This window comes from Hyphopichia burtonii (genome assembly GCF_001661395.1).
Source record: "Hyphopichia burtonii NRRL Y-1933 unplaced genomic scaffold HYPBUscaffold_6, whole genome shotgun sequence".
Lineage (NCBI taxonomy): Eukaryota > Fungi > Ascomycota > Pichiomycetes > Serinales > Debaryomycetaceae > Hyphopichia > Hyphopichia burtonii.
The window spans coordinates 816,563-842,898 of record NW_017963733.1 but is presented as its reverse complement, the minus strand read 5'-3'; the positions used below and the strand labels follow the sequence as shown (position 1 = coordinate 842,898).

Here is a 26,336-nt window from a genome sequence, read left to right as displayed (position 1 = left end):
AAAAAGAAAAACCTTCTCCAGATTAAATTTTTCAGTTGAGCGATTTCAAAATCGATTAGTGATTACTTGGACATAGAACATACTGACAAAGCGTTGTTGATAGCGATTAAGTATGGCAGGTATTCGTTTCTTTTCGACATCGAGCAAGCTTCTAAGAGGCCAGAACTTGACCGAGAAGATTGTTCAGAAGTATGCGGTTGGATTAGCACCCGGTAAGCAAGTTTTCAGTGGAGACTATGTTACTATTAAACCGGCCCACTGTATGTCTCACGATAACTCGTGGCCTGTTGCCACCAAGTTCATGGGGCTAGGTGCCACCAAGGTTAAGGACAACCGTCAAATTGTGTGTACATTGGACCATGACGTGCAAAATAAATCCGAATCGAATTTGAAAAAATATACTAATATTGAAAATTATGCAAAAGAACAAGGGATTGACTTCTACCCGGCTGGAAGAGGGATCGGCCACCAGATCATGATCGAGGAAGGGTATGCCTTCCCGCTCAACTTGACTGTTGCGTCAGATTCTCATTCCAATACTTATGGGGGTGTTGGTGCTTTGGGGACTCCCATTGTGAGAACCGATGCTGCTTCAATTTGGGCCACTGGACAAACCTGGTGGCAAATCCCACCGGTTGCCAAAGTTGAGTTGGTGGGAGAATTGCAGCCGGGGGTTACTGGTAAAGATATCATTGTTGCTTTATGTGGTATTTTCAATAATGATGAAGTTTTAAATCATGCAATTGAATTCACTGGTGAAGGATTATCTAAGTTATCTATTGATTACAGATTAACCATTGCGAATATGACTACTGAATGGGGGGCCTTATCTGGGTTATTCCCCGTTGACGATGTATTAATCAATTTTTATAAAGATCGCATAACCAAATTGCCTCAACCTCATCCAAGAGTCAATGAAGAAAGCGTATCGAGATTAATCGAAAATAAATTAGTCAGCGACTCGGATTCTGTTTACGCAAAACATTTGGTGGTTGATTTATCTTCGTTATCACCATATATTTCTGGTCCTAATTCCGTTAAAATTTCAAATTCATTATACGACTTATCAAATCAAAACATTAAAATTAATAAAGCTTACTTGGTTTCTTGTACTAACTCAAGATTGAGTGATATTAAAGCTGCTGCTGATATTATCAAAAATAATAAAGTTCATCCTGATGTTGAATTTTACGTGGCAGCTGCTTCTTCCAATGTTCAAAAAGACGCTGAAGCAATTGGTGCTTGGCAAGATATCATCGACGCCGGTGCCATTCCATTACCTGCTGGTTGTGGTCCATGTATTGGTTTGGGTACTGGTTTATTAAAAGATGGTGAAGTTGGTATTAGTGCCACTAACCGTAATTTCAAAGGTAGAATGGGTTCAAAAGATGCTTTGGCATATTTGGCCTCTCCTGAAGTGGTTGCCTCTTCTGCAGTCTTGGGTAAAATCGGTGGACCAGAAGAGATTGGCGGCAAATCAGTCGCCAAAAACCCCGAAATTGTTAAATCCATCACTGTTCCAACCAATGAATCTGAACCAGTTAAGGAAGAAGCATCAGCTGGTGGAGTTGAAGTTTTGGATGATTTCCCTAAATCGATCGAAGGTGAATTAATCTTGTGTGACGCTGATAATATCAATACTGATGGTATTTATCCAGGTAAATATACTTATCAAGATGATATTCCTCGTTCTAAAATGGCTGAAGTTTGTATGGAAAATTATGATTCTGAATTTTATTCAAAAACCAAACCTGGTGATATTATTATATCTGGTTATAATTTTGGTACTGGTTCTTCAAGAGAACAAGCAGCAACTGCTATTTTAGCAAGAGGAATGAAATTAGTTGTTAGTGGTTCATTTGGTAATATTTTCTTCAGAAATTCAATTAATAATGCTTTATTGACTTTAGAAATTCCATCATTAATTAATAAATTAAGAGAAAAATATCAAGATTCAAATGAATTAACCATTAGAACTGGTTGGTTTTTAAAATGGGATGTTACTAAAGCTCAAGTTTATGTTGTTGATAGTGAAGGTAACTTAATTTTACAACAAAAAGTTGGTGAATTAGGTACTAACTTACAAGATATCATTGTTAAAGGTGGTTTAGAAGGATGGGTTAAATCTGAATTACAAAATCAATCCTAAAGAGAAAAAAAAATTGCATATTATGTATAATACTATTTATTTATTAAAAGAAACACTAGTAACTATTATGTAGCACCATAGTGGTGATGGTTTTCGCCATCTCCAAGAGCAGTGTAACCTTCTTGATAAGGAAACAATGAAATTACATAACAGGCATGAATCAATCCTGGTAAGAATCCCAAGATACATAAGGCAATGTTAATAGCCAAATCAATCGAGAGCCCTCTTTTCACGGCCACCGGAATGGGAGGAATGAAAATAGCCAACAATACTAAAAACCAATCACGAGCGTGCATTATAAGAATAGAGTATAACAGGAGGAAGTAGTAAGTAAATTGAACGATATCATAATTTTTGCCCTTGCTGCTAATTTGCTTATCTAGTAAGGAGGAAGTGGTGTATGGGTTTGCACGTGACGGGTCCGCTGATTTTTGCCAGCCCAGTCAATACTGGAACAGATGAAACAAATGAACAAGAGGAATACGATAGAGAGGATGCAAAGGTGTCATTGGAAGCACTGGGATGAAAGGGAGCAGTTAGACCGTTTAGTTCGGGCTTTAGTGCTTGTAGAACCCTGAGTTTCTCCCTAATCTTTGTTCGATAGTTTACTCTTTGTTGAATATATTGTTTATAATATTCATTTTTTCAATTTCTATTCTTTGTTGATTATAAATAGAAAGACAATAAACACGAAAGTTCGAATAGTAACTAATCTAAACGATAGTTTACGATATGAAAGAAGCAATCTGAAATTCAAGGGATATTCATAATGGAGACCGGAATTTTCTCAGTTGAGTTACAAGATGGCAGGGAAGTGGAGAGCTTAAAAGTACCCTGAAACGTAAGTATAATCGTTTGAAACAATAGTGTAGTAGAAATTTGGTGTAGCGTTACTTAACTAGTTTTTTTGCAACAATAAGATTTCTCAATCAAATGATGAAATTTGAGATTTTACAAGAGAACAAAACTGTTTGTATAATGGAACCACCCAAAGACTTCTATCCAATAGAAGAGAATGAAAGGGGTACAAGTACGTTTTATTGAACAAGTACAAAAGAAAACGACGAAGGTAGAGCCCGATTGGGTTGGCTAATTAACAGATTAAGTTTGTTAATGAACAAATTGAGAAAGCTATTGTTCAGGGTCTTTGTATTGTCTGACATTGTTAACTATTCGCAGGCTCGGAAGCTCTTGCAAGTTACCTTTCAACATATTTTGCAAGCTCAACTACCTCAACTACTTCAACTACTTCAATTTTGATCAAAGCCAGATTAACTTTTAGTGTCTGAGTACAGTGTCTAGACAACTGCCGAACATGCCCCCCGCGATAAAGGTAAGACATCTCCACGACGTTTCCTACATATTGACGAGTGGCGGTGAACAGGAGGACTCTAGTAGATGAAATTTAGTTCATTCGATAAAGATGGCTAAGCGAATTTGACAAGGGGTAGCAAAGGCTAGAATTACATAATGTTAATGTGAAGTTATGTATATTTATTAATTATGTAACTTTAGTAGATAAGCGCTCAATTGAAGACACGAAACCTACTACTGCTAAACAATTCATTGTTGTAAAGTAGGTCTTTACAACAACAAAAATAAAAAGGAAAAAAAAAATAAAGAAATCCAGGACAATCCCAATATTTAGAGAAAGTAAAAGAGAAGCTTAGAGGTTTAGTGTGATGGTAAGATGGGAGAATTCCTAGACGATCAACTTTTAAAATTAAATACAAATTAAAATTATTCAAGAAGTGAAATGGGTTTGAAAAAGTAGTCCAGCACTTATCAATTGATATTCTTGTACATTTCATGTTTGAAAAACTGTAACCATAGGTCGTAGCTATATACCACCTTATTTGATACTTCTAAACAGATCTCCATCATTGATAAAATGATTATCACTCCATTCATAACGTAGTAGATTAAAGTATCAAACATATGAATCATATATTCGCTAACCATCAAAGTGAAAGCACTCAAGTAGGAAGGCATAACGCTTCCTGTCACTGGCGAGGAACTGCTAGACATGGTTTGACCTCCTTAAACTTTGAAAACTTTATCTTCAAACGAGGAACTGTCGATGTATTTATACCAATTCCAAATGTCAGACTAACAAAAGTAAAAAAAAAAAAAGAAAAATTGAATAAAGAGAAAGCGAAAATTGTTGCAACTCAATAAATGCGTTCTATTAAGGCTTTGTGCTTGGTTTTTTTGAATAACCGTTTGGGCACCAGGGGGGGTGCACGGGTTGACAGCAGACGCAGCAAAAGAGCGGAATCGGACCTGCACACAACGTGGGGTTCTAGAACGGTTTGCGGTATGGATGTTTTGTGAAGTTATTCAATTCTGGATTAATGTATTGTGAATGTACGGGTTTGTGGTGTACAGACGTTATATTTTTTATTTGAACTAATTATACTGCTTAGAATACCGTTGTGGTATGGGAAGCAGGTGGTATATAAAGGCATGGAGAGATGAGCCGGTGAAAGAGCATGGTAGGGTGGGGAAGAAAATGACATGAGACATAAACAAGCAAGGTTTTTCGGAGAAGAGCAAGGGCCAGTCCGAAAATTCCACTTTCATATGATATTAAGTTAGACCGAATTATATAAAGTATAGTGTTTTGTTTTCATATCGTTATAATAATTAACCCAGGTTAAATTATTTGAGATTTTATTATTTAACACCTTCAGTAATTTAATTATTGATTTAATACTTTCTTCGTAACTTTCTAATTCTTGAGTACTTGCCTTTGCCCTAATTTTTTTATTAATTTGTTTGGTTAATTTTTCAATTAATTCAGTTAAATCAAATGTAGTAATTGTAAATTTATTAATTAAATTAATTAAATTGAGACTTGATAAGATAATGATATCATTTTCCAAATCATTTAATCCTTTATTAACAATATTATCAAATATTTTACCAATATCAATACTTAAATTTAAATTAATAATGGTATTTAATAATTCATAACTTAATTTCCGGATTTCTAATCCTTCATCGATGATATATTTATATGGACCCATTGGAATTGTCTTTTTGAAATAATCTTTTGCATCTAATTCTTCAAAAATCATTGGTAAAATATCATTATTAACATGTTCAATGAAAATATCAATCTTATTATGTATACCAGTTAACAAAGTACTTATTATGGCTTGTTTAATTTCAATTTTTTCAATTCTATTGTAATTAATTAATGATTTAATGATTAAATCTTCTTTAATTGGATAATTAAATCCAACTAATTGTTTAATAATAACAATATTGATGTATAATTCATATTGATTAACTTCTTCCTCCGGCTCTAATTTATTCAAAAATTTATTATAAAAATTATCATTTTGATAAATAATTTGACTCAATATATCTCCTAATAATTTCAATTCATTATAATCAATTTCGGTGTCACTTTCTTGTTTCCCATCGATTATCTTAATTAAATTATCCCATAACATCATTTGATTTTCAAAGTTTATTTCAATCTTTAAGACTTGTTTTAATGAAATTAATAATAACTTATTGTTAGTACTGCTATTAGTAATTTCAGAATATTTCTCTAATAAATTAGGTAAATATTTCGTTAAATCTTTTAATATATATATCCCAATAGATCTTGATGTTGCTAATTGAATTAATTCATCATTGCTAGATTCTTGTAATATTTCATATAAATCTTCTAATTCAATATTAATATTAATATGATTACTAATATACCCAATCAATTGAATATTAAAAATTAGTTCTTCTCGTTCTTTATATGTTTTCTCCTTCAAATATTGTTGAATATTTTCACAAACTTGATTCACGATTGATGTCATTCCTAATTCAATAATTATTATACTGATAATCTTAGCACTGATAAAGTTCCTGATATTTAAGTTTTCAATGGCAATTTCATAGATCTTAGAATCTTTAGTCAAATTTTTTATCAATCTTTCGAAGTTTCTTAAGTTAATCTCTTCAAAATCATCAAATTTATTGATTTTTTGGAAAAATTTCCCGTAGAAAATTGGTTGTATTTCCAAATTTGATAATATACTAATTGATAAGTTAATAATTTTAAAATCATTCAGATTTTCGATTATGTTGATTAAATTTTCAACAATTCTTTCATCAATTTGAACATTGCTCTTACATATCAATAAATCAAATAAAATTAATGAGTTAAGGTATAATGAGGAATCACTAGAATTGATAAAATTGATTAATTTAGTGATAATATAATCAATAAAGTCCTGATCGAAGAAATTATCAATGTTATTGATCTTAATCAAATTTTCGATCGTATAATTAACAGTGATTTCATAATTTAAACTTTCTTTGAAGATTTCAATCATCTTATCTTTATTATTAGGATTTAATTCAATCTTTGAGATAATTTTACTCAATGAACTGATCGATTTTTGTCTTAAATCACTTGAATATTGCTTATCATGAACTTTATTCATTATAGATGGAATTATTTCATCATTTATTAATAATGTTAATTGACTGATTTGTTCATTATTAATTTTGTCAGTAATTAAAATAACAAGATTTAATCCTTCTATTATGAAATTGTGATAAGTGGATTGATCATTGATTGAAATTGATAAATCTTTCAAAATTTTTTCAATGAATTCAATTGGAATTAAATTAATTTCAATGTTTTTCAATAGAATTTTATATAAATTTAGAATTTCATTATTAGTATTACTTGTAATTTTAAATTCTATTAATTTCAAATAAACCTTATTGAAGAATTCTTGATTCAAATTCTCTCCAGTATTCCCAATCAAGCTTTCTAATAATTGAATAAAAATTGGGAACCTTGCTAAATTATCATAAATCATTAATTTATTCAAAATATTATCTTGTAAAATTGGTGTCCATTTATAAACCAATTGATAAATTGGACTTTCGTTAGTAGTCATACTAACATCGGATCCACTTCTTTGTCTTTTAGTTGGTTTAGTAGTTGAATTAATGATAATAATAATAGTCTTAATTGACTCATTTGATACTTCAATTGATTTGTCGTTCAACAGATTAATTAATACTTCAATCAATTCATTATATACAATTGATAACGTTTCTTGAGGATAATTTACAACGAAATTTTTAATCAATTGAATTGATTGAATTCTTAACTTTGATGAATTCCCATCATTTTCATCATTCGAATTATTATAATTGATTTCATCATCGTCATCACTGAATTCAATATCTTCATCAAAATCTTCAAAATCTTCATCATCATTCTTGAAAGGATCATAATTAATGATAATTTTAATTATTGATAAAATTGAATCGAGTTTCGAATTTAATAAATCAAAATTAATTGAGTTCACTAAATCATTCAATGTGATCAAAGAATCTTCTCTAATTGAATTAGTAGAATTGATCAAATCCAAATCTATATCTTCAATATCATTTTCAAACTTATTAATATCATCCAATTTTAAATAGTAAATCAAGATTTCGTAAATTTCATTAAATTTTATAATTGATAAATTCTTTGCCTTATTTTTCTTCAAGTTATTCAAGAAAATTTGAAAAATAATAAACCTCTGAGTAATGTCATTATTTGATTGATCAGTTTTATTGAAATTAAAATTAATTTCATCAACTATCTTATCGAGGTACTCGGATTGTAAATAATCATTCTCGATTCGATTTAATTGATTTAATAAGTAATCAAATGCAATAATAGACCTCTTACTACTAATCCCACTAGTACTGAAAGTCAAATTAATCAAATTAATTGATAAATCTAAGATCTCATCATCTTTCAAATAATCACCCAAGTTTTTGAACAAGTCAATTAGTATTTCGATAGAATCAATGTCGATTGTATTGCTGAATATCTTTGGTACTAATAAGTCAATCACTTTTCTTGAAAGCTGTTCGCTGAACTTATAGTTTGAGTTATTAAATATTAGTCTCAAAACCATATTTGGTATGGATGTTGTAAATTTCTTATCACTTTTATTATTCTCTTTCAAATTAATCTTATGAACTTCTTCATACAATCTTTCGATAATCTTCAAAAGCTCTTCATTATTTATGTATGGCATCATCGGAACAAAAGATTTAATTGCTTGATTCTGAACTTCACTAGCATCGTCTGATAATAACTTAAATAGAATTGGTATAAAACCTTCAATATGCCTCAAATTTTTGGTAACTTTATCGTCATTTAAATACTTCTGGAAATCATCCAATGCCATAAATCTTAAATCTGGATCAACGTCGTACGCCTTATCCTTCAATACTGTTAGATTAATATTCATTTTATTCTGCTGTAATACAATTGATCTATTCTTCAAATGTAAAGTCGTATGTCTTTAAAAGTTATTCCGCGTAACAAAATTTGAAAAAAATTTGGAAATTTGTTCACGTGATTAATCATATGACTCTTGGTGTATGGGTGCTTGTCTATACGGACCAGGTACTAGTTTATACTTCAACTGCTTGACAGGACAGAAGTGGATCAAGTTACGAGAATATATTAGGATGTAGACGCTCTTTTTAGATCTTTGAATGGTTGTAAAAGTAATTGGTGTTTGCAACGAACAGGATCGGGTTTATTATACTTGAGCAGGTGTGAATTTCAGTATAATTAGGTAACACTTCCTGGCGAGGAGAACGTTGTGCATTATTCATTGCTATTGACATATTGATATCTTTTAACAGGTAGAACCAACCGTTTAAAGATTCAAACTGAATGTGAGTGAAGCTTGTTGTCTAGGACAAGTTCTTTATGCGAACGAGAATTATTTTGCAACCAAGCAGAAGAGATTTGGCTATTCATATTAGAGCACAAGATGTCTTAACAGCTATTGATTACTTTTTTAGCTTCTCTTATAGAAAACCGTATAGATGGGTGAAGTCAAACATTTGGTATTCTTACAGGGATTTAAACTACACTTCAACTGCGAGGAGATTGTTTATTATTCTATTAATCTTTTGACTTCTTTGACTTTTTTGATTTCTTTGATTTCTTTGACTTTTTCTTTTCTGGTTCTTCAGAGTCTACCTTTCCAGACTTTTCCTTTTCGTCGAATTTTTCTATTATTTGAGCATCATCTGCCAAGTCACCGACTTCGACTTCATCGATGACAACTCCGTTTCCAGTTTCCACTTCTAAATTTTCTCTAATTTCATTCTTGTCTTCCTTGTCTGCCTTTTCTTCCTTATCTAAATTGTCTTCTTTCTCTGCCTTTTCTTCCTTAAGATCATTAGTCTCAATACCCTTCAATGTAACTTCTTCGTCACTTAATGCATTAATTAACTTTTTACATCTGATCACATAGTCGTAGTCGGGTACTTGTTCCTTTTCCTTTTCGATTTCAGACTTCTTTTTAGGTTTGGCTTTTTCCTCTTTAGCTTCTTTACTTTCTTTGTCATCTGCATTTTCCTTTTCCTTCCCACTCAATTCATTATCGACTTTTTCTTCTATAGCTTGAGCAATCTCGTTCCATTGATTTATGACTCCTCTCAAGTCTTCCAATAATCTCAGTCTCGAATTTCCCTGTAATCCTTCGATATAGATAATTAAATGCTTTTCGTACTCTTTAGGAATATGCCTTATATTTTTCAAAATCCAATTCTGCTTTTGTTTACTGAATTTCCAGTTGTCTTTATCCTGATGGTATTGACGCAAGTAAGCTAACTGGTCTTTTTCCGGTGGAGGCCCTCTCTCATTCTTGGGTACTTTTTGCCTCTTGGCTGGTTTCTTAGTTGAATCATCTAGCTTTCTTTTCTGTTTATTAAGTTTTTTGGCTTGTTTATTTGTGATCTTTGCATCTTCTAAATGGGTTGTTATCGACAAGGGGTCTTCCTGTAATTCCTCCTTGACCTTCAACCCAATTCTCTTCCATGCTGGCACCGACATTGTATAATCCTGCTAACCCTTCTGCCACTCCAAAACAAGTACTAATAAATTTTTCAGCTTTAAGAAGAGGTGTGTGCGCATCAATTGCTAACAAAAATAATTTTTCCTTTTCTACTACTTCTTCATCATCGTCTTCTATTACTTCTACTACTTCTTCTTCTGCTTCTTCTTCTGCTACTACTTTTTCTTTTCCTTCCTTTACCACCTCTTCCTGTTCTCTACTCTTGTGTATAGACAATACACGGTGCTTCGTGGAATATCATGTAGATTGCGGGTGTGAAGATTTTTCTTCAAACCAATTAATTGAATCCATGATTAATTGATCAAAACACCCAGCTATATTGAAATACATGGTTTGAGTCTGTTATAAACAATCTACTTATAATAGATATAGAAATTGTATACATTGTTTAGTTCTCTTGTTCTTTCTGTTGTTGATTTTGTTCGTTCTGTTGTTCATTTTGTTCATTTTGTTCAATCTGTTCAATTTGTTCGTTCTCTTGTTCTTGCTTAGTTCTTTGTTCAACCCATCTGTCGAATTTGTCATTCAAATCTTGGGCAATTTCTTTTGCAGTGGCCTCCTTATCATCGGTGGTTACCATTTTGTATAACACATTCAGAATATAACTGAATGTGCTAGTAATATATTCGTCGATTCGAGGATCTTCACCATTGGGATTCAAGATTTGCTTCACTAATGAAATAAAGTCTTGCTGTTCTTGTAAAGATGGGAGTGCTTTACTTTCTTCCAACTCTTTTAGTTGGGGCTCCTGATTTTCTGACATTGTTTGAAACTTATCTTGTTGTACTTGACAGTAGGAGGAATTAAAAATATTTTATACGTTGCTTTAACCGGTGATGTCTGGATTTCCTTCAAGAGGTTTCCCAATTGAGTATACAACCCATTTTAAGTATTTTGAAGATGTTATTTTTAAGCTTCCTGTTACATTACATTGCAATCTTTAATAACCCCCTGCTGGCTTAATTATGCTTAAGCTTCAAGAAAATAACTGTGAAATTATGTAAAGTCAGTCTTGACAATCACTTTTTTTAGACTACATGATTGATTTACATTGTATTAACACAAACAATATCAATTATAAATATTTATACAATAAACTGTAATAACTCCTTTTTCAGTTCTTTTTAACATCTTCAGTTGATCCTTCAAACTTGCCCAAAACATTTTTAGCAATGTTAGATGAATTTTTATCATCGGAATTTTCTAATTTTCCCAAAGCATCTTTGGCGATTTTTTTATCGTCTTCTGAAATTCCTTTGGAGTCAAGATTTTTCAATTTATCTTGAGCAATTTTACCTAATTCTCCTAATGATTGATCTGACATTTTGTAGTTGTTATTGTAAAATATCATAAAACAGGAATTGTAAGGCCCTTTTATATATTTTGTGATGGTGTTACCCTGCTTTTTTTTGTCCTTTTTTGATAAAAGAGCAATATACCCTTTACTTACTTCCAAAAACGTTAATAAACCTCACAATGATAAGAATTACCAAAACGAAGTTTAAAGACTTGAAACTAATCGTATCTGACTTTGATGAAACTGTAACCGTTGGTGATACGATAAAATATGTAGCTGAATCGGCGTACTTGGCCAAACCCCAGTATAAACCGACTTTTGATCATTTCACTCAAACCTATATGAAAGCATATTCAGAGTATACTAAAGATTTTGGTTCGAGAGATAGCTTAGTGAAAGAACGGGAATTTCAAACTAATTTGAAAAAAATTGAAATGATATCAATTAATGAAATAACTTCCAAGGGATTATTTAAAGATATTCCGGTTGATATTTTTGGAAAACAAGCTAATAAAGTAAGGTTGAAACCTGGATTTACCGATTTCTTAGCTTTGGCAATTGATAAGAAAATTCCGATTAAGATATTGAGTATTAATTGGCTGAAAGTTTTCATTGAAGCAGTCTTAACCTTAAATGGTTTCAATCCTACAGAACATAATATCGAAATCTTGGTTAACGATTTGGTTTCTGTTAATGGCATAACCACTGGCGATTTCGATCCCACCATAAGTATAAGAACTGGTTTAGATAAATTAGACCACATCAAAAAACTAAATCATTTGTACAATAATCAAATCATGTATATAGGTGATAGCTCGACTGATTTATTAGCTTTGCTCGAGGTTAAATACGGTATTATCATCGAAGGTGGTTCGATATTGAACCTTTTACAAAAATTAAATATCAAAAATGATAATTTACATATCGCTAGTTGGAATCTACTAGCTCAAAAAATCTGATAAATTGTGTATGTATTTAGCTAAACAGAATACTTCATTCAATGAAGTTTGATAGAAAAAAAATGGATGAAAGTTGATTCATTCTATGAATTATAATAAATAATGAATATTCGTGCTTGATTTATCTGTATTATTCAAAAAAGTTGTTCAATTAAATTTTTTTATGAAATGCCTGTAGTGAAGATTATCGTCTCCAATTATTAACTGGAGGAGTTGCGTATGGAAGATGCGTAACTACTCCACCTTGTATTGGTAAGTATTGACCGTAAGCGTAACCTGGTGGTGGAGGTCCTGGAGGTCCTAATGGATATTGATTAGCCCCCATCATTTGTGGATGGTTCAAAGGTGATCTTTGTGGTGGAACTTGTACTTGTTGATGACCTGGTGGTGGTGGTAACATACCATTTGGTAAATGTTGATATGGTTGTTGGGGTGGTGGAGGAACTGGTGGTCCGGCCGCATTAGGATGTCCTTGTTGATATAAATATTGGGGTTGTTGATATGGAGGCTGTTGAGTTGGTGGAGACCATGCTTGATTTGGAGGAGGTAAATGGGTCAATTGCCTTGGTGATTTACTATCTTTATAAGGTTGAGGTAAAGGATAAAGTTGTTGAGGTGTTCTTTGATGAGGTGTTTGACTAGTTGGTTGGGGAGTATTCAATTGATGCTGAGGATTTGGGCTTTGATGTTGAGCTAATGGTGTTGCTTGTTGTGAATATTGAGGTGGGAGTGGTTGAGGTTGATGAGGATGAGGTGCTTGCGCTGGCTGCGCAGGTTGTTGAGTAGCTTGTTGTTGGGGTTGTTGAGTTGCTTGTTGTTGAGGAGCTGCTTGTTGTTGTTGATGTTCTTGAGGACCTTGAACAAAAGATATTCTTTCTGAAGGTAATACAGCAACTAAATCTCTCAAGAGGAAACTTGGAACATCGGGAGGATCTCTTAAACCTGGAACTGGAGCTTCCTTTTTGGAACTAAGAGATAATTGTTTGGCTCTTTCTTCGAAAAAAGTGGCGTTTTTGATATCACCAATAGCTCTGAAGCAAGCAGCTGATCTTTCACAAGCATCGGAAGCATCCATTAATTGATCATCACAGCGTTCATAAACACAACTCAAACCATCCCATGCGGTTGCAGTACCAGGGGAATTTTCATCAATTTGTAATCTTAAAGCCTGAGAATAAGCGGCTAAAGCGTCCGGTAATTGTTTTAATTCAAGATATAATTTACCAACAGCTAACCAAGTAATTGGAGAATTTGAAGCTCTTCTTAAAGCGACTTGATAAGATTCATAAGCAGCTCTAGGGCTATTTAATAAAGCGTAAGCTTTACCCAATAAATACCAAGGTAAGAAGTCACCATCATTAAGAGGTTCACCATTTTTTTGAGTTTGTTCTAATTCAATAATTTTATTCAAGACGTTGATTGAAAATTCTGCATTTTTAACATCATTATCAATTAATAAAAGATAAGCATGAGTTAATAAAATTCTTGGAGAAGAGCCAATTGCCTTTTCAGCACCTTCACAAGCTTGTAAAGCACCCGGAATATCATTGGCTCTTTCCTTAGCAGTAGCCAAGGCACACCATAAAGCAATGTGTTCATCAATTCTTGATAAAGGAGGAGGGGGTAAAGATAAAGTAGCGGTTAATTCAGCAATTGATAATTCAATATTACCATCAGCAGCAGCAATAGCGGCTAATTCAGCATGAGCAGCCCTAGCAGTTTCAATATCATCTTTGGTGAAAACTGACAAAGAATCGGGTAAAATTGATAAACATCTAGTTAAAGCACCAGCAGCATGAGATCTAGCACCAGCACGAATTAAAGTTTGAGCACTTAATAACCAAAGAGACAGATCAGAAGGACATAATTGAATGGCAGTTTGAATTGATTGATGGGCCTGATCATTCAAACCAATTAATAAATAACACTCAGCTAATTCTTTAAAAATCTTAAAAGATTTTGATAAATTTGGATGAATATCTAATGATTTATTTAAACGATCAATTGAATTTTGAGATCCAATTGTTTCATTCATATTAATATCATTTAATCTTAATGAACTACTTAATCCACATAATGCTTCAATATTAGAAGAATCATGATTAAATGCATTTTCAAATGATTTAATGGCATGAACAACTAGTCCAAGACTAGTAGCACAATTTCCTAAAGTAATCCACGTTTGAGTAACGGTTGATTCATAATCACTTTCGAAATGTCTTTTCTTTGGTACCGGTGATGACGAACTGGATGCTGAAAGTCTCTTTGGCATGATTACTTGAAGCTTATTAAAGAGCAAAGAGGAAAAGAAGTAATAGAAAATTTTTTTTTCCTTCTTCTTTTTTTAGGTTGGGTGGTAAATTTTTTTTAAGTTCTTTTTTTTTTTTTTTTAGGTATTTTCCTTTTAAAAGAAAGAAAAGTAGCAAGATCTACAAAGGAAAACGAAATTCACCAACATTTTGAAAAGGCAAACAAGAAACAATCAGTAAAAAATTTTAAAATTTTTAAATTTAACAGAAAAAAAAAGAATTACAATTGGGAAAATATCCATGCAGAAACAATAGGAAAGGAATGTGTGCGTAATGGACTGATGCATCGTGTAATATGTGTGCTATGCAGCTTGGTGTCAACAATAGCCCGACAATGCACACAATACATTGCATATGCACTGTTCTGCTCGCCGCCGACTCACCACCACCCCATCCGTTCACCACTGGTCTACTCCCCTATCCTGCGATACTGCCAGGGCAGCATGCCCACGCTTGGGCGCGCAGTCTGGTTTGCCATTCTTTGACTTCTCCCGGCGATGCGCCGCATCCAGCTGGTATACCGCTACTGCGGCTGCCAGAGGGTAGACCAGGGGTGCGGACAGGAAATCCGATCTTCACCCCCTCTCCCGATTTGGGGGCCGGCCGCGCTGGGAAAACGTTTCCATGCATAACTTGCGCGCTGCTGATGGTTTAGACCGTGTGCATGCACATGCACATGCATGCTGCTAAATAGGAATTGTAGGTGAAAACAGCCCGAACAATAAACTAAGTGCAGGCTTGTGTCATGAACCACAAAACTATAATAAAAGGAAATAACAAAAAAAAAAATAAAAATAAAAAAAAAAAAAAACACATAAAATAAAAATAACAAAAATAACAAAATAAACTCAAAAGACAAGTCATCCACAACTGCAAAGTGCACTTGTAAAAGAAAAACACCTTCAAATTGTCGAAAAGGATGAAAATAGTCGAACAGAATTGAGCTTCCAAGACAAGGAGGTTTGAAACAGCTCTAAATAAGCTTACGGGTGATGCTGGGAATTGCCGGGGTTGTTGTTGAAATTAAAGGTGGATATATGCTCTTGGTGGTGAGTGAGTGGGTGGGTGGGTGGTTCAATACAAAGGAATTGCTATCTTCATTGGGAAATATCTAGTCCCCTGACATATTGTATCATTGCTAATCAAAGTTTCATGTTACTACTATACTACATTCCTGAAACGAGCAGTTGAGGGGTGTATATAACAGCATACTCTAAATGTACTTCATCATACATCACAATGAAATAGAATGTTGCATTCACCGGTATTAATTCATCGGTAATCTTCACAGCGAGCAGAAGGTTGTTTGTGCGAAAAGGGAACAACTGAAGAAGCGAGAAACGAAGAGAAACCTCCGTACATTTGCTTTTGTTTCACTCCCCCCCCCCCGGATGTTTACACCCGTACACCAGGGGCATCGCTATCTATTTTTTTAGAAAAAAAAAAAATTAATTAGGTTACTCCAATTGATTGCAAATCAACCATGATTAAAACGTTTCTTCAAAGAAGATACAGCCACATTCTATCGTCGCTGCTCCTCAATAACCTTTTCCCGACGTGTAAGTCGTGTGGGATCAAGCTACAGCATGAGTTCAAGGACAAACCGGGGTATTACCGGCCACCGAGCTTGAAGAACAAGATTAAGAAAGAAGATTTAGTATTTAACAAGTATATGTCGGAGTTGTCAAGCGAAGACCAAAAATTGATGACAAATAGCAATGAGACCAACGTGATAGACTACTCTGACGTGGTTAGAAAGGAGAAGATGGAGAACCATCGAGATAAAATGAATAATTTAAGTTGCATTAGATGTCGAGATGCTAATTATCAGTCGAGTTATCAAGGATTTAAGAATCGAGAAGACTACCCGATTGAATCGATCGATGCAATCTTGAATCAGATTCCACCCAATGGGAATTTGGTGTTTATAATCAATGCCCAGGATTTCCCCATGTCATTTAATAAAGAGATTTTCAAGTATAGAAATTCTAATCAGATCAAGTTTATAATTACCAAGAATGATTTATTATTCCCAACCAAACAATTATTAGATCGATATGGATTGATTTTCTACCGTGATTATCTTTATAGAAGTTATAAGATCCCACTGGAGAATATTCATGTAATGAGTGGACTAAATGATTGGAATATTAAGCAACTAACTAACTTCTTACCAAATGAATCATATCTCATTGGTCATGTGAATAGCGGGAAATCAACAATTATTCAATCATTACTTTTCGCTAAGGAAATGGAAAAGAAACAATTGAAAAATTCTAAATTAGAAAGAAAATTACAGAAATTACAAGATATTTCGATTAATTCTTATAAATCGTATAGGTTGATGAAAAAATCAACCAAATTAATCAAATCAGATATCGGCCCTGCTAGTTCATACATGCCGGGATTCACACGAGGCTGTATTCCTTATCAATTAAGTAATCGACTCACCATTTATGATGTTCCTGGGTTTGTTAACAACCCGACCTTTGGTCATGGAATATATGACTTGATTGATCCCAAATTGATTAAAAATATAAATAAAGGAGTCAAAGTTTATAATCTGGGTATTTATAAATCTCATTATGATACCATCAGAAATGATCAGGTATATACAATTGGAGGGTTATTCTTATTAAAAGCACCAACCGATCATACAATGATTCAAATAAGAAATTGTATAAACTTTAATTCTACAATTTTTAAAGATTTAGCTAAAACCTGGGATATTTTATCCAATTTAGAGTCAAATCCTTCTTTAACAAATAAATTTTTATTTGAACCATCGAAAATCCCACACTATAATAAATTCATAATACCTCCATTCCATGGTTCAATCGATTTGGTTTTCAAAAACTTGGGTCATATCAATTTAAAGGCCACTGGGGCTAAAACTCCAGATCCTTTAATCATTTATTTACCTTCAAATATGGAAGTCATTGTTCGTCAACCAATTACCAACTTCATTATGAAAACCTTAAGCGGCCGTGATGTCAATGGTAACCCTTTAAGAAAAGAAAACTGGGTTAAAAAATCCATTATCGAATTGAAAAGGTATACCGGTTCTAACTTCACCTCAAAGCTTATTCCTACATCTAATCAGAAACCTAACCAATCGGACCTCGATTTCGTCAAATCTTACATCACCTATTTAAACGGTAATTATGACGAAGACTACATGAAAAACTGGATTGACTAATCCCTGTAAATAGATTATTACTTTTTCTTTTTTTTTTTTTGTCCATAATTTAATGACAAACCATACGACTTAGCTAATTACAAATATTCTCCTTCAAGACCGCGTCGGATTTAGTTTTTCCCACTTTGCTGGCTTATTCCTATTATTGACAATCTTAACCGAATCTAAATCTCCTGTCTATTCATTATCCACTGTGAGGGAACAACTATCCCATTGATCGACTTGTCGATCTGGTCAATAAAGGGGTTGTTGCCTTCTATTTTTGGATGAAATGCGTCTTTGAGTCGAATTTGTTTTCGCGTTTTTCTGTGTACTGAGTGGCCCAATAGGGCAATCGACAGGTCTCACTCACTGTTTTTTTTGCAATCCTTTAAACATAAACAAAAACAGAGAAGACTTCTACTGGAGAGAGTTCAAAACATTTACGGCATTAGTCTTGACTGAAATCCATGTAGATTAAGCTTCGAAAGGGGTGTTATCAAAACAAAGAGTTGATAACTTTCGTTTCTTGATTATTATATATTAATCAGGATTATCCATCCCTTTTTTCTTTGAAAAGATATTTTCAAAGTTATTATAATCCACTTAGCAACAGAGACCCTCCTGTGGAGTTACAAAGTAATCTTTTTCGCTAGTGTTTTGTTTCGAATCCCTTAGTTTTAATTAATTTTGGCTTAGTTTTATCTAATTTGCCTTAATTCTTTCTGTTTTTTATTTTTGACAAACCCCCCTGCCGTCTAATTCAAGACAGACTTCACCAGCTGACAACTTAGTCTCTAGTTCGGATTTATTATACCTGACCCTGGACTAAGTTTGATTTGCAAGCCTATTACAGTTGTATTTTACCCGTTTTGGGACGTGCTTTCGCTTCCCGGTTTCAAAGATAAAAGGAGTGCTATTTGCATATTTTTTTTGCAATCCTTTATAAAGGTTTTTCACGATGCTTAAAAGTCAGAGTATATCGAACTTAAGTGAACAACGGAAATCCAAGGCTTCCGGATTTTTGAATTCTTTGAAATCCAGAAAATCATCTTCGAAAGATTTGAAATCGTACCTTCGTACAAACAATAACGTATCAAACACCGAACATAATAATAATAATTCTAATAAGAATAGAATAACTGCAAGTATGAGTTCAATAAGTCTTCTCCTGAAGCTTCACGACCATCAAGATGGACATTCGCCTTCGAAAAATAAAAATGACTATAGCTCAACCGTGGCTAGAGAAAGAGGTGCAAGAGTTCTTGATAAAGAAAACTACCTTCCACCAAATCATACTTTGAAAAATAAAAAATCAAGTTCATCAGTTGGTTCATTCCACGAAGAAATCCAACCACATCTGTCCCCCTTTAAAGCTCTTAAAACAAGATCAAGTGCTCCAAATTTAAAATCTGGTACTTCATTATCAACATCACCAAATATTTCTGCACCTTGTACTAATATTGCTTCAATAACTCCTCCTCCAGAAAAAGAATCTTTTATGAAAAAAGATTCTACCTTTTTAAGTCTTAGTTCAATAGCTAATAACGTTCCAAAATCTCCTTCATTGATTAATATTTTAAGTGATGAAGAAACCATTGCTGACTCAAACTCTCCTTATACTCCTCCAACATTCCATCATTTTGAAACCCCAGAATCTCCAGATGCTTTAATTGACGATTCAGCAATTTCTTTACAAGCATTTGATTATTTTAGTAGTGATGATTTAGATTTTGAAGATACTGTGGTTGAACAAAGCGAGGATGAAGAAGAAAATGATCAATTAGTATCGAAAACTACTCTTGAAAACAAAAAAAATAAAAATTATCGAAGATTACATCGTACTACTAATATTTTAAATATTAGTGAATTTATCAAATCAATTGATCATTCCAATGAGGAAATTATTCCAATGAATAACCGTTGTTCTTTAGAATTTGAACAGAAAGAATGTTATAAAATTAAATTAAATTTATTAGCAGCTGCAGAAAAAGAAATTGATGCAAAACCTTTGATCGATTTGCATTTAGTTGAAAATGTAATGTTCTTGAGTATTAAACAACGTGAAATTCAATCACAACAATACGAACTCGCTTCTAAATTAGATTCTTGGTATGATCAAGACTATTTTGATGTTTTGAAAAATGATCCTTATCAAAGTGATGATGACGAACTATACTTAAATTTGTAACTCATTTAGTTACTCTCACTTCCTGCCCTTTGTTTTCGGTGGTAACTCATTCCTCTTTGTCTTTGTTTTAGCTCTTTGTTTTTATGGTTATTGGAGTTGTTCATTCTTGTGTTTTCCTTTCTTTATGGTCCAATCTTAATGATTTATGCTTTGCTGCGTCCCGTGCTGTCTTTTTAGTCTTTGTCATTCTCTTTTTCATGTCTTTTATTGGCTCTGGTTAATTGGTGGTTAACCCGAGTCCTTCACTTTTGCATTCCACTTGTATATTATTCTAGTGTATACTATGTATTGTTATAATGAACTTTAGTCTATTGCCAACCTTATTATAAACCATGTGTCTATAGCCGATACCATTTTTCCTTTACCGTATTCTTAGCTTATTACATGCTGGTAATCGTAAATTATGAATTTCATAATTCCTTTTGTGCAGTTACATCATATGTGCTAGTTGCATCAGCAAGTCTAACCCTCTTAATGCTCCTCTGTCTGCCTCGAAAACTCAACGTACACGAAGTATCTTTCTTTTTCCATCGTTGCCTCCAATTCAAATAAGATTATTTTCCCACTTTTAATCGATTGTGTCTTTACTCCGGTCATATGCATGCAAAAGAATCCTTGTACTGATAATATTTATTTCCGAAAATGCTGGTCGAGCTACTTCGTACCGTAAGATCATGAGATCACCTTTAATTTTAATAATAGAAGCACCAATACTAAACCTCATGTACCGTCTCTTATTACAGCTTCTAACCCATGTCATGTTTATGACAAATGTTGGTTAAACTTTAGCTCAAAGACATGCTAAGCACTACTCCTTTGGGGCCGTTTCATTTTTCCACCGAAAGAAGCCTCGGCTGGGCCAACTTATGAGTCTCTACGTGAATAGCATCTCCAAGACTCGCTGTAACGATTCCAAAAGACTGTTTTTGCAATCTTTTTTTAAATTGAGTGTCGTGTGCTTGTGGCTAAAAAAAGACCAAAAAAAAAAAAAAAAAACATAGCGAAAAGCAGAGAAACGAATTCAAGTCTGATTTTGCAAAGATTAAGAATATCTAAGATTAGCAGCTAAGTGGATGAGTGGTAAGAAAAGGAATACTCCGTGTCTTTATTACCAAAGGGGCAATTGCAAGTTTGGTAACTCGTGTAACTTTCAGCATATAAAGAAAAACGAAAGATCAGATGGGTTTGGTAATCAAAACGCTGCCAGTGGATTTGGAGCAGGAATGAATTCATCGGGGCAGGGGTTTGGTGCTTCTGGGTTTGCGTCTTCTGGTGGTTTTGGATCAGGTAACGCAAATAGCGGTGGAGCCTTTGGAAATCAAGGTTTTGGAAGTGCTAATGCTGGAGGTGGTTTTGGAAGTGCTAGTACTGGAGGAGGATTTGGAAGTGCTAGTACTGGAGGTGGTTTCGGTGGCTCGGGTTTTGGGAGTGCAGGTTTTAGAGGGGCTAATTCCCTGAATACTGGGGCTGGTTTTGGGAGTCAAGGTTTTGGCCCTAATTCTCTGAGTGCTGGAGGCGCTTTCGGAAGCCAAACTTTCGGAAGTGCTAATACTGGAGGAGGTTTTGGTAGCACAGGCTTTGGGGGTGCTAGTTCCCTGAATACAGGAGGTGTCTTTGGAAATACCAGTTTTGGGAGTGCTGGTAACTCTGCTCCCTTTGGTGCAAATAGTGCTACTGGGAACAGTGGGCCCTTTGGTTCTTCTAATAATGGTCAGTCTGGATTTGGAAATGCATCCACCTCACTGGGATCTGTATTCGGCACAAACCCTGGTACTAATACTTCGCTGGCCTTTGGTGTTAAGACCCAAGATAACCCATTCGCAACTAGTTCTAATCCACAATCTGCATTTGGAGGGTTCTCTTCTCAGAACAACGCTAACTCCTCTTCTGCTTTTGGTCAAGCTCAAGCATCCAGTTCAAGTCCTTTTGGGCAACTGCAACCCGCTAAACCTAGTCCTTTTGGCCAATCTCAGTCTGCCAAACCAAGTCCGTTTGGTCAATCGCAACCGGCCAGTTCTAGTTCCTTCGGCCAAGCCAGTACTACTCCTCCTTTCGGTAGTACCTCATTCGGTCAATCAAAACCTGCCCAACAAAGTGGATTTGGTGCATCTTCTGTTCAATCCAATAATCCACCTTCATCTGCATTTGGGTCCTCTAACCCTGCCGGCTTTTCGGGTTTTGGTACCGGGAGCCAAAATAATAATGCCTTCCAGCTGTCTGGGAAGCATACATCACAATCATTGGGTTCATCTGAAAACTCAAATGAAATAACAGATCCTTCACTCAGTGAATACGATCCCGAAATTTCAAAAGCTTTCAATGCTCCAAACTTTGAGTTGGGTAAGATCCCCGAAGTAATTCCCCCAGCAGCCTTCTGCTAGCATTCTGTTTCTGTATTTATATATTTGTATAGTAGGTTATTTAGTTTAATGTGATTATGTCTAACGGAAATTGAAAAAAACAAAAAAAAAAAAGCGATCGCGTAGTCTTTAAACAAATACTGGTGCTAGTATCAACTTTAGCAGTTCAGGTGTTTACGGGATATGATCTGTATCGAATGTACTTATCCAGACTTACAAAATCTTTATTCCAAATTTAAAAGTAACTATATAAAGCTTACTTTATGTCCAAGATGTGGTAAAGTTGCTGATAAATATATTGAATATGATAACGTTCTTTTATTCATTGATATTCTCTTGTTAAAACCTCAAGCTTATAGGCATTTGGCTTATAACGTTGCAGAATCAGAACTTTTGAAAGATTCTATTACATCAATCAATTATACAAACCTTTCTCAAGATGGTTCGACTACGATATCAGACTTGACAAAATCTTTTAATCGGTACAAAAATCTCATCAGGTTCATGACAATGACCATTTTATTTGAAGTTTACTTAATCTGGGCTTATGAAGAAAAGAATAAAGCACACTCTCTAGCCTTAACATATATTCTTCAAAAAAAAGTACATCAACAATATTGTTTTTTCATACTAAAACAACTCGTGGATCAGTTTTTATTTTGCACCTCAGTCTACATACTTTATAAAAAATGGTTCAATTGGGATAAAAAAGTTAATAAAAATATCAATTCTGCATTTCAGCTGAGTTATCATTTACTTGTGCTATTGCTGACGATTTTTATATCGAGTTCAATCAAAACGTTTCCTATCATCATGTTGATTTGGCCGTATGATAAAACATCAATATCTGCAACTCTAACAAAGGTTGCAGGTCTCTTGAATACTACTGAAGCATTGAGAATAAATGCCTCCTCCTCATATCCTTTTACGTTATCCATAGTGATACTTTCAGCATTATTTCAGTTTATTTGCTCACGTCTAATTCTTGGTTTGGGTATAGCTTATACTTCGAAAACGATTCACTTTAAAGACATTTTAATTGATGAATTCTGGGAATTCAGCGATCTTAGGAATCTTTATGACAGAATAATTGAGTATATTCAAAGCTAGAATTACGTTTTAAAAAAGAATTATTAAAGAATTGAAAATAATTTTAGGAAAAAAAAAGAATTAAAAAGAAAAATTCTATTATCATAATTCATATCTTTCATCAAAGAATGGTGTATCCTTACGAACAGTCATCCCGTCGCTGTTGACAAGTAAGATTTCATTCTCATCGATTGCAATCATCGGACCATCCAAATCATCAACAAGATGAGGATATTGATAGCTTTGATTGAATTCACGTCTTTCATCAAGCGTCCTCATTCTATTGGTGTTTGAGGTTGATACACTTTGAGCAGAATCGATGACAAATTCTTCGTCGTCATGATAAGGTAATTCGTTATTCTCAATGGATCTAAGAGCAATGAAAATTGACAAAGGAATATAATTTTTTTGAAAGTTCCATAAGAAACCCAAAGTTAAAATTGGTAGGGGCGCTAGGAAAGATGCACATACAAAAGCTTTTTCTAGAGCAAGGACACCAACCATGGTCAATTGAAAAATTAAAAGACCTAAAATGACCCGTCTAAAAACCAACGGCCAAACTTTGCCAGTTGAGTGAGGTGGATGAACACATGCATATAATAATTGATATTTTGAAACAAAATATCCAACAATAAAATAAACCAAACCAGCAGTTAATATTTTAGTAGACATAACTGAATAAGTTATTGTAACAACAAGAATTAAAATGGGTTGAGGTAATTGTAAACCGAAATTAAAAACCGGAGGTTTATATAACTTAAGGTAATCCCTTGGAGTTTTACACCAGAAGAGATTACCAAAAGAAAATTTTAATAAATTTCCAAGAAGTATTAATTTATAGGGGAATATGCCTAAACCTTGTAAGATGATTAAATCAACATAAAACAAACTCAAGCCTTTTAACGATTCTGCTAATTGATTAGGAATTTTAGTTGTATCACTTAATGAAGCAGTACCAAATAAGGTGAAAACTAAAAATAAATTAACAAAAATGTAAAAAAAATTTTTAGAAACTGACGATAATTCTTCATCACTATGAGAAGTATAACCTTGCCTTTTCGAAATCCAAATATAAAAATACGGCATAATTATATTAAATATTGTGAACACATAAGGGGGTAAGAATCCAGTAACTAAACTTTCAGCGGTTTTATTTGACTTTAAAAACTCACCTAATTTTGGCCAAACTTTAGAAATTGATTTGGTATTTAAAAAATTTGAAAGGTACCTGACTGGGTAAATCAAAAGGATACTTAACAAACCAATGAATAAAGTTACGAAAAAGATTCTGAAATTTCGTTCTCTTCTTGTTAAACATAAATTTTCCCAAATTATATCATGGGGTGCAGGAGCTAAGTTTGTAATTAAATGATTAATTTTAGGATCTAAAACGGCTTGGGCAATCATTTGAGCTTGGGCTACTGATTTCATAGTGATGAATGCGGTCGAACTAGGGGGGTAAATGCGTTGTCTTGCTCTTTTAATTTCATTATCGATAATTTCTAATCGTTCAGTACAATGATTAATAGCATCAATTTTAGGACCGAATAAACCAAAAAGACCTTTTCTTTTTTTAGGCCGTTTAGATAATTCGTCATTAAGTAGAGGTAAATGACCAGAAGTATCATCGGGTAAATCAGCTTCTGCTTGAACATATTCAGAAACTTGATCTAAATAGCTTGATCTTCTTGAACGAGCAGAGCCCAAAGTTTGATGTCCATCGGATTGATTTTCTAAATCGTCGCTTTCATCGGTATAGAATCCGGCATCACGGTTAATATTAATTGGAATACCAACATTAGGATGAATTGTAGAAGTCATCATATCATTTTTACTTTTGATACCATTGGCTTCAAAATATTCGACCCAATAAACTTCGGCACTTCTTAAGATTTTTTTACGTAGTTTGAATAAATCGTTCAAGCTATTCCATTCTTTAACCACCAAGACAGAATCTACTTCACCGATACCCAAACTATTAATATGTCTTTTCAAATCTTCTTCATTTCTGAGCATTGGAGGAATCCCCAGTAATTTAATGGTGCGGTCGGTGATTGAGCTTTGTTTCCCAAGATAGGTTTGTCTCATTTCGATAATCTTAATTGTTTGAAGGAATAAGAAATAAGCCATTATAAACGTGAAAACATAAGTGAATATGGTATACATCCAAAGAAAAGTTTCATACGAGTCATTATCGTGATGTTTTAATAATCTTGTGCCCAATAACAAGGAGGATTTTATTATAGCCGTTGTGTTATGACCATCATCATCGTCGCTATCATCCGGTAGGTCTAATCTACCAGTGTATTTGTAACGAATTGGAGAAATGATGAACACAGCAAATAGAACACAAATGGTTAAGACTTTAATGACCATTTTGAAAAACCCTAGAAACACCACTGCGTCCAAACCAGCATGGTCCAATACTTGTTTTTCATTAATTTTGAATACAACCGGAATCCAGCCTAATAAGGTACGAGGTAAACGCGGTAAATTTTGACGAGTTAAGCTATGAAGATAGTTATGGTTAAGATTATTGAAGTTAGCAACATAGATTTTGGGGTATCTAATTCTTAAAATTGAAAAGGCCAAAAATGCTGAAAGACCTAGTAGTAGAGCCACTAATATTTGAACTCTAGCCACTCTTGATGAGCTTCTATAAGGGATTCTATGGGGTAAACTTGGATACGTGGTGGCCGCTGCATCAACTTCATCATTAGCAGCCACCAAGGGTAGTAGTAGCGCCACGAGGTATAGAATTGACATGCTTAATTGAAATGATGGTGCTTATTGATATATTGATTGAAGTTGAATTCAAGTCATTTTGTTTTGCGAGGGAGAAAAGCAGTTGGTGTCCGGAATTGATCTGCTGACACTGTTTTATTTTTTTTACTTTTCTT

At 33.7% G+C, this 26,336-nt stretch overlaps 14 protein-coding genes across 14 annotated transcripts; 7 read left to right on the top strand and 7 right to left on the bottom strand.

Moving 5' to 3' along the window:
- Window positions 1-104: 104 nt before the first annotated feature.
- LYS4 (homoaconitate hydratase) lies at window positions 105-2,149 on the top strand (the record flags this gene model as incomplete). The annotated part of the gene is made up of 1 exon (XM_020219829.1): window positions 105-2,149. Exon 1 carries the CDS (start codon window positions 113-115, stop codon window positions 2,147-2,149), a length of 2,037 nt encoding a protein of 678 aa, XP_020075270.1. The 5' UTR covers window positions 105-112.
- Window positions 2,103-2,724, bottom strand: HYPBUDRAFT_153664 (uncharacterized protein). Its single transcript, XM_020221660.1, has one exon. It carries the CDS (start codon window positions 2,443-2,445, stop codon window positions 2,215-2,217), a length of 231 nt encoding a protein of 76 aa, XP_020075269.1. The 5' UTR covers window positions 2,446-2,724; the 3' UTR covers window positions 2,103-2,214.
- Window positions 2,725-3,934: 1,210 nt separating this feature from the next.
- HYPBUDRAFT_112478 (uncharacterized protein) lies at window positions 3,935-4,087 on the bottom strand (the record flags this gene model as incomplete). The annotated part of the gene is made up of 1 exon (XM_020218903.1): window positions 3,935-4,087. The coding sequence occupies one exon, from the start codon at window positions 4,085-4,087 to the stop codon at window positions 3,935-3,937; it is 153 nt and encodes a 50-aa protein (XP_020075268.1).
- A 656-nt stretch (window positions 4,088-4,743) lies between these two features.
- Window positions 4,744-8,427, bottom strand: TIP120 (Tip120p; the record flags this gene model as incomplete). The annotated part of the gene is made up of 1 exon (XM_020220242.1): window positions 4,744-8,427. One exon carries the CDS (start codon window positions 8,425-8,427, stop codon window positions 4,744-4,746), a length of 3,684 nt encoding a protein of 1,227 aa, XP_020075267.1.
- Window positions 8,428-9,071: 644 nt separating this feature from the next.
- HYPBUDRAFT_153662 (uncharacterized protein) lies at window positions 9,072-10,475 on the bottom strand. The gene has a single exon (XM_020221659.1). It carries the CDS (start codon window positions 10,029-10,031, stop codon window positions 9,096-9,098), a length of 936 nt encoding a protein of 311 aa, XP_020075266.1. The 5' UTR covers window positions 10,032-10,475; the 3' UTR covers window positions 9,072-9,095.
- Window positions 10,476-10,522: 47 nt separating this feature from the next.
- On the bottom strand, window positions 10,523-10,810 carry HYPBUDRAFT_99028 (uncharacterized protein; the record flags this gene model as incomplete). Its single annotated transcript, XM_020224026.1, has 1 exon — window positions 10,523-10,810. A coding segment is annotated over one exon (288 nt), but the record flags the coding sequence as incomplete, so codon positions are not given.
- Window positions 10,811-11,455: 645 nt separating this feature from the next.
- HYPBUDRAFT_142557 (uncharacterized protein) lies at window positions 11,456-12,309 on the top strand (the record flags this gene model as incomplete). Its single annotated transcript, XM_020219828.1, has 1 exon — window positions 11,456-12,309. The coding sequence occupies exon 1, from the start codon at window positions 11,530-11,532 to the stop codon at window positions 12,307-12,309; it is 780 nt and encodes a 259-aa protein (XP_020075264.1). The 5' UTR covers window positions 11,456-11,529.
- Window positions 12,310-12,420: 111 nt separating this feature from the next.
- TCC1 (Tcc1p) lies at window positions 12,421-14,687 on the bottom strand. Its single transcript, XM_020221658.1, has one exon. It carries the CDS (start codon window positions 14,579-14,581, stop codon window positions 12,494-12,496), a length of 2,088 nt encoding a protein of 695 aa, XP_020075263.1. The 5' UTR covers window positions 14,582-14,687; the 3' UTR covers window positions 12,421-12,493.
- Window positions 14,688-14,724: 37 nt separating this feature from the next.
- Window positions 14,725-15,387, top strand: HYPBUDRAFT_153659 (uncharacterized protein). The gene has a single exon (XM_020221657.1). The coding sequence runs from the start codon at window positions 14,914-14,916 to the stop codon at window positions 15,271-15,273; it is 360 nt and encodes a 119-aa protein (XP_020075262.1). The 5' UTR covers window positions 14,725-14,913; the 3' UTR covers window positions 15,274-15,387.
- A 714-nt stretch (window positions 15,388-16,101) lies between these two features.
- Window positions 16,102-17,823, top strand: HYPBUDRAFT_142551 (uncharacterized protein; the record flags this gene model as incomplete). The annotated part of the gene is made up of 1 exon (XM_020219827.1): window positions 16,102-17,823. The coding sequence occupies one exon, from the start codon at window positions 16,102-16,104 to the stop codon at window positions 17,815-17,817; it is 1,716 nt and encodes a 571-aa protein (XP_020075261.1). The 3' UTR covers window positions 17,818-17,823.
- Window positions 17,824-18,488: 665 nt separating this feature from the next.
- On the top strand, window positions 18,489-19,987 carry HYPBUDRAFT_168050 (uncharacterized protein; the record flags this gene model as incomplete). The annotated part of the gene is made up of 1 exon (XM_020222791.1): window positions 18,489-19,987. Exon 1 carries the CDS (start codon window positions 18,758-18,760, stop codon window positions 19,985-19,987), a length of 1,230 nt encoding a protein of 409 aa, XP_020075260.1. The 5' UTR covers window positions 18,489-18,757.
- Window positions 19,988-20,970: 983 nt separating this feature from the next.
- On the top strand, window positions 20,971-22,438 carry HYPBUDRAFT_153657 (FG-nucleoporin). Its single transcript, XM_020221656.1, has one exon. The coding sequence runs from the start codon at window positions 21,061-21,063 to the stop codon at window positions 22,366-22,368; it is 1,308 nt and encodes a 435-aa protein (XP_020075259.1). The 5' UTR covers window positions 20,971-21,060; the 3' UTR covers window positions 22,369-22,438.
- Window positions 22,439-22,530: 92 nt separating this feature from the next.
- Window positions 22,531-23,457, top strand: ARV1 (sterol homeostasis protein; the record flags this gene model as incomplete). The annotated part of the gene is made up of 1 exon (XM_020219826.1): window positions 22,531-23,457. One exon carries the CDS (start codon window positions 22,531-22,533, stop codon window positions 23,455-23,457), a length of 927 nt encoding a protein of 308 aa, XP_020075258.1.
- Window positions 23,428-26,228, bottom strand: HYPBUDRAFT_142545 (uncharacterized protein). Its single transcript, XM_020219825.1, has one exon. The coding sequence runs from the start codon at window positions 26,200-26,202 to the stop codon at window positions 23,539-23,541; it is 2,664 nt and encodes an 887-aa protein (XP_020075257.1). The 5' UTR covers window positions 26,203-26,228; the 3' UTR covers window positions 23,428-23,538.
- Between the last annotated feature and the right edge of the window lie 108 nt (window positions 26,229-26,336).

Coding starts and splice junctions, on each gene's coding strand:
- HYPBUDRAFT_153664 (XM_020221660.1), bottom strand. CDS start 2,445: ATGCACGCTCGTGATTGGTTTTTAGTATTGTTGGCTATTTTCATTCCT.
- HYPBUDRAFT_153662 (XM_020221659.1), bottom strand. CDS start 10,031: ATGTCGGTGCCAGCATGGAAGAGAATTGGGTTGAAGGTCAAGGAGGAA.
- TCC1 (XM_020221658.1), bottom strand. CDS start 14,581: ATGCCAAAGAGACTTTCAGCATCCAGTTCGTCATCACCGGTACCAAAG.
- HYPBUDRAFT_153659 (XM_020221657.1), top strand. CDS start 14,914: ATGTGTGCTATGCAGCTTGGTGTCAACAATAGCCCGACAATGCACACA.
- HYPBUDRAFT_153657 (XM_020221656.1), top strand. CDS start 21,061: ATGAGTGGTAAGAAAAGGAATACTCCGTGTCTTTATTACCAAAGGGGC.
- HYPBUDRAFT_142545 (XM_020219825.1), bottom strand. CDS start 26,202: ATGTCAATTCTATACCTCGTGGCGCTACTACTACCCTTGGTGGCTGCT.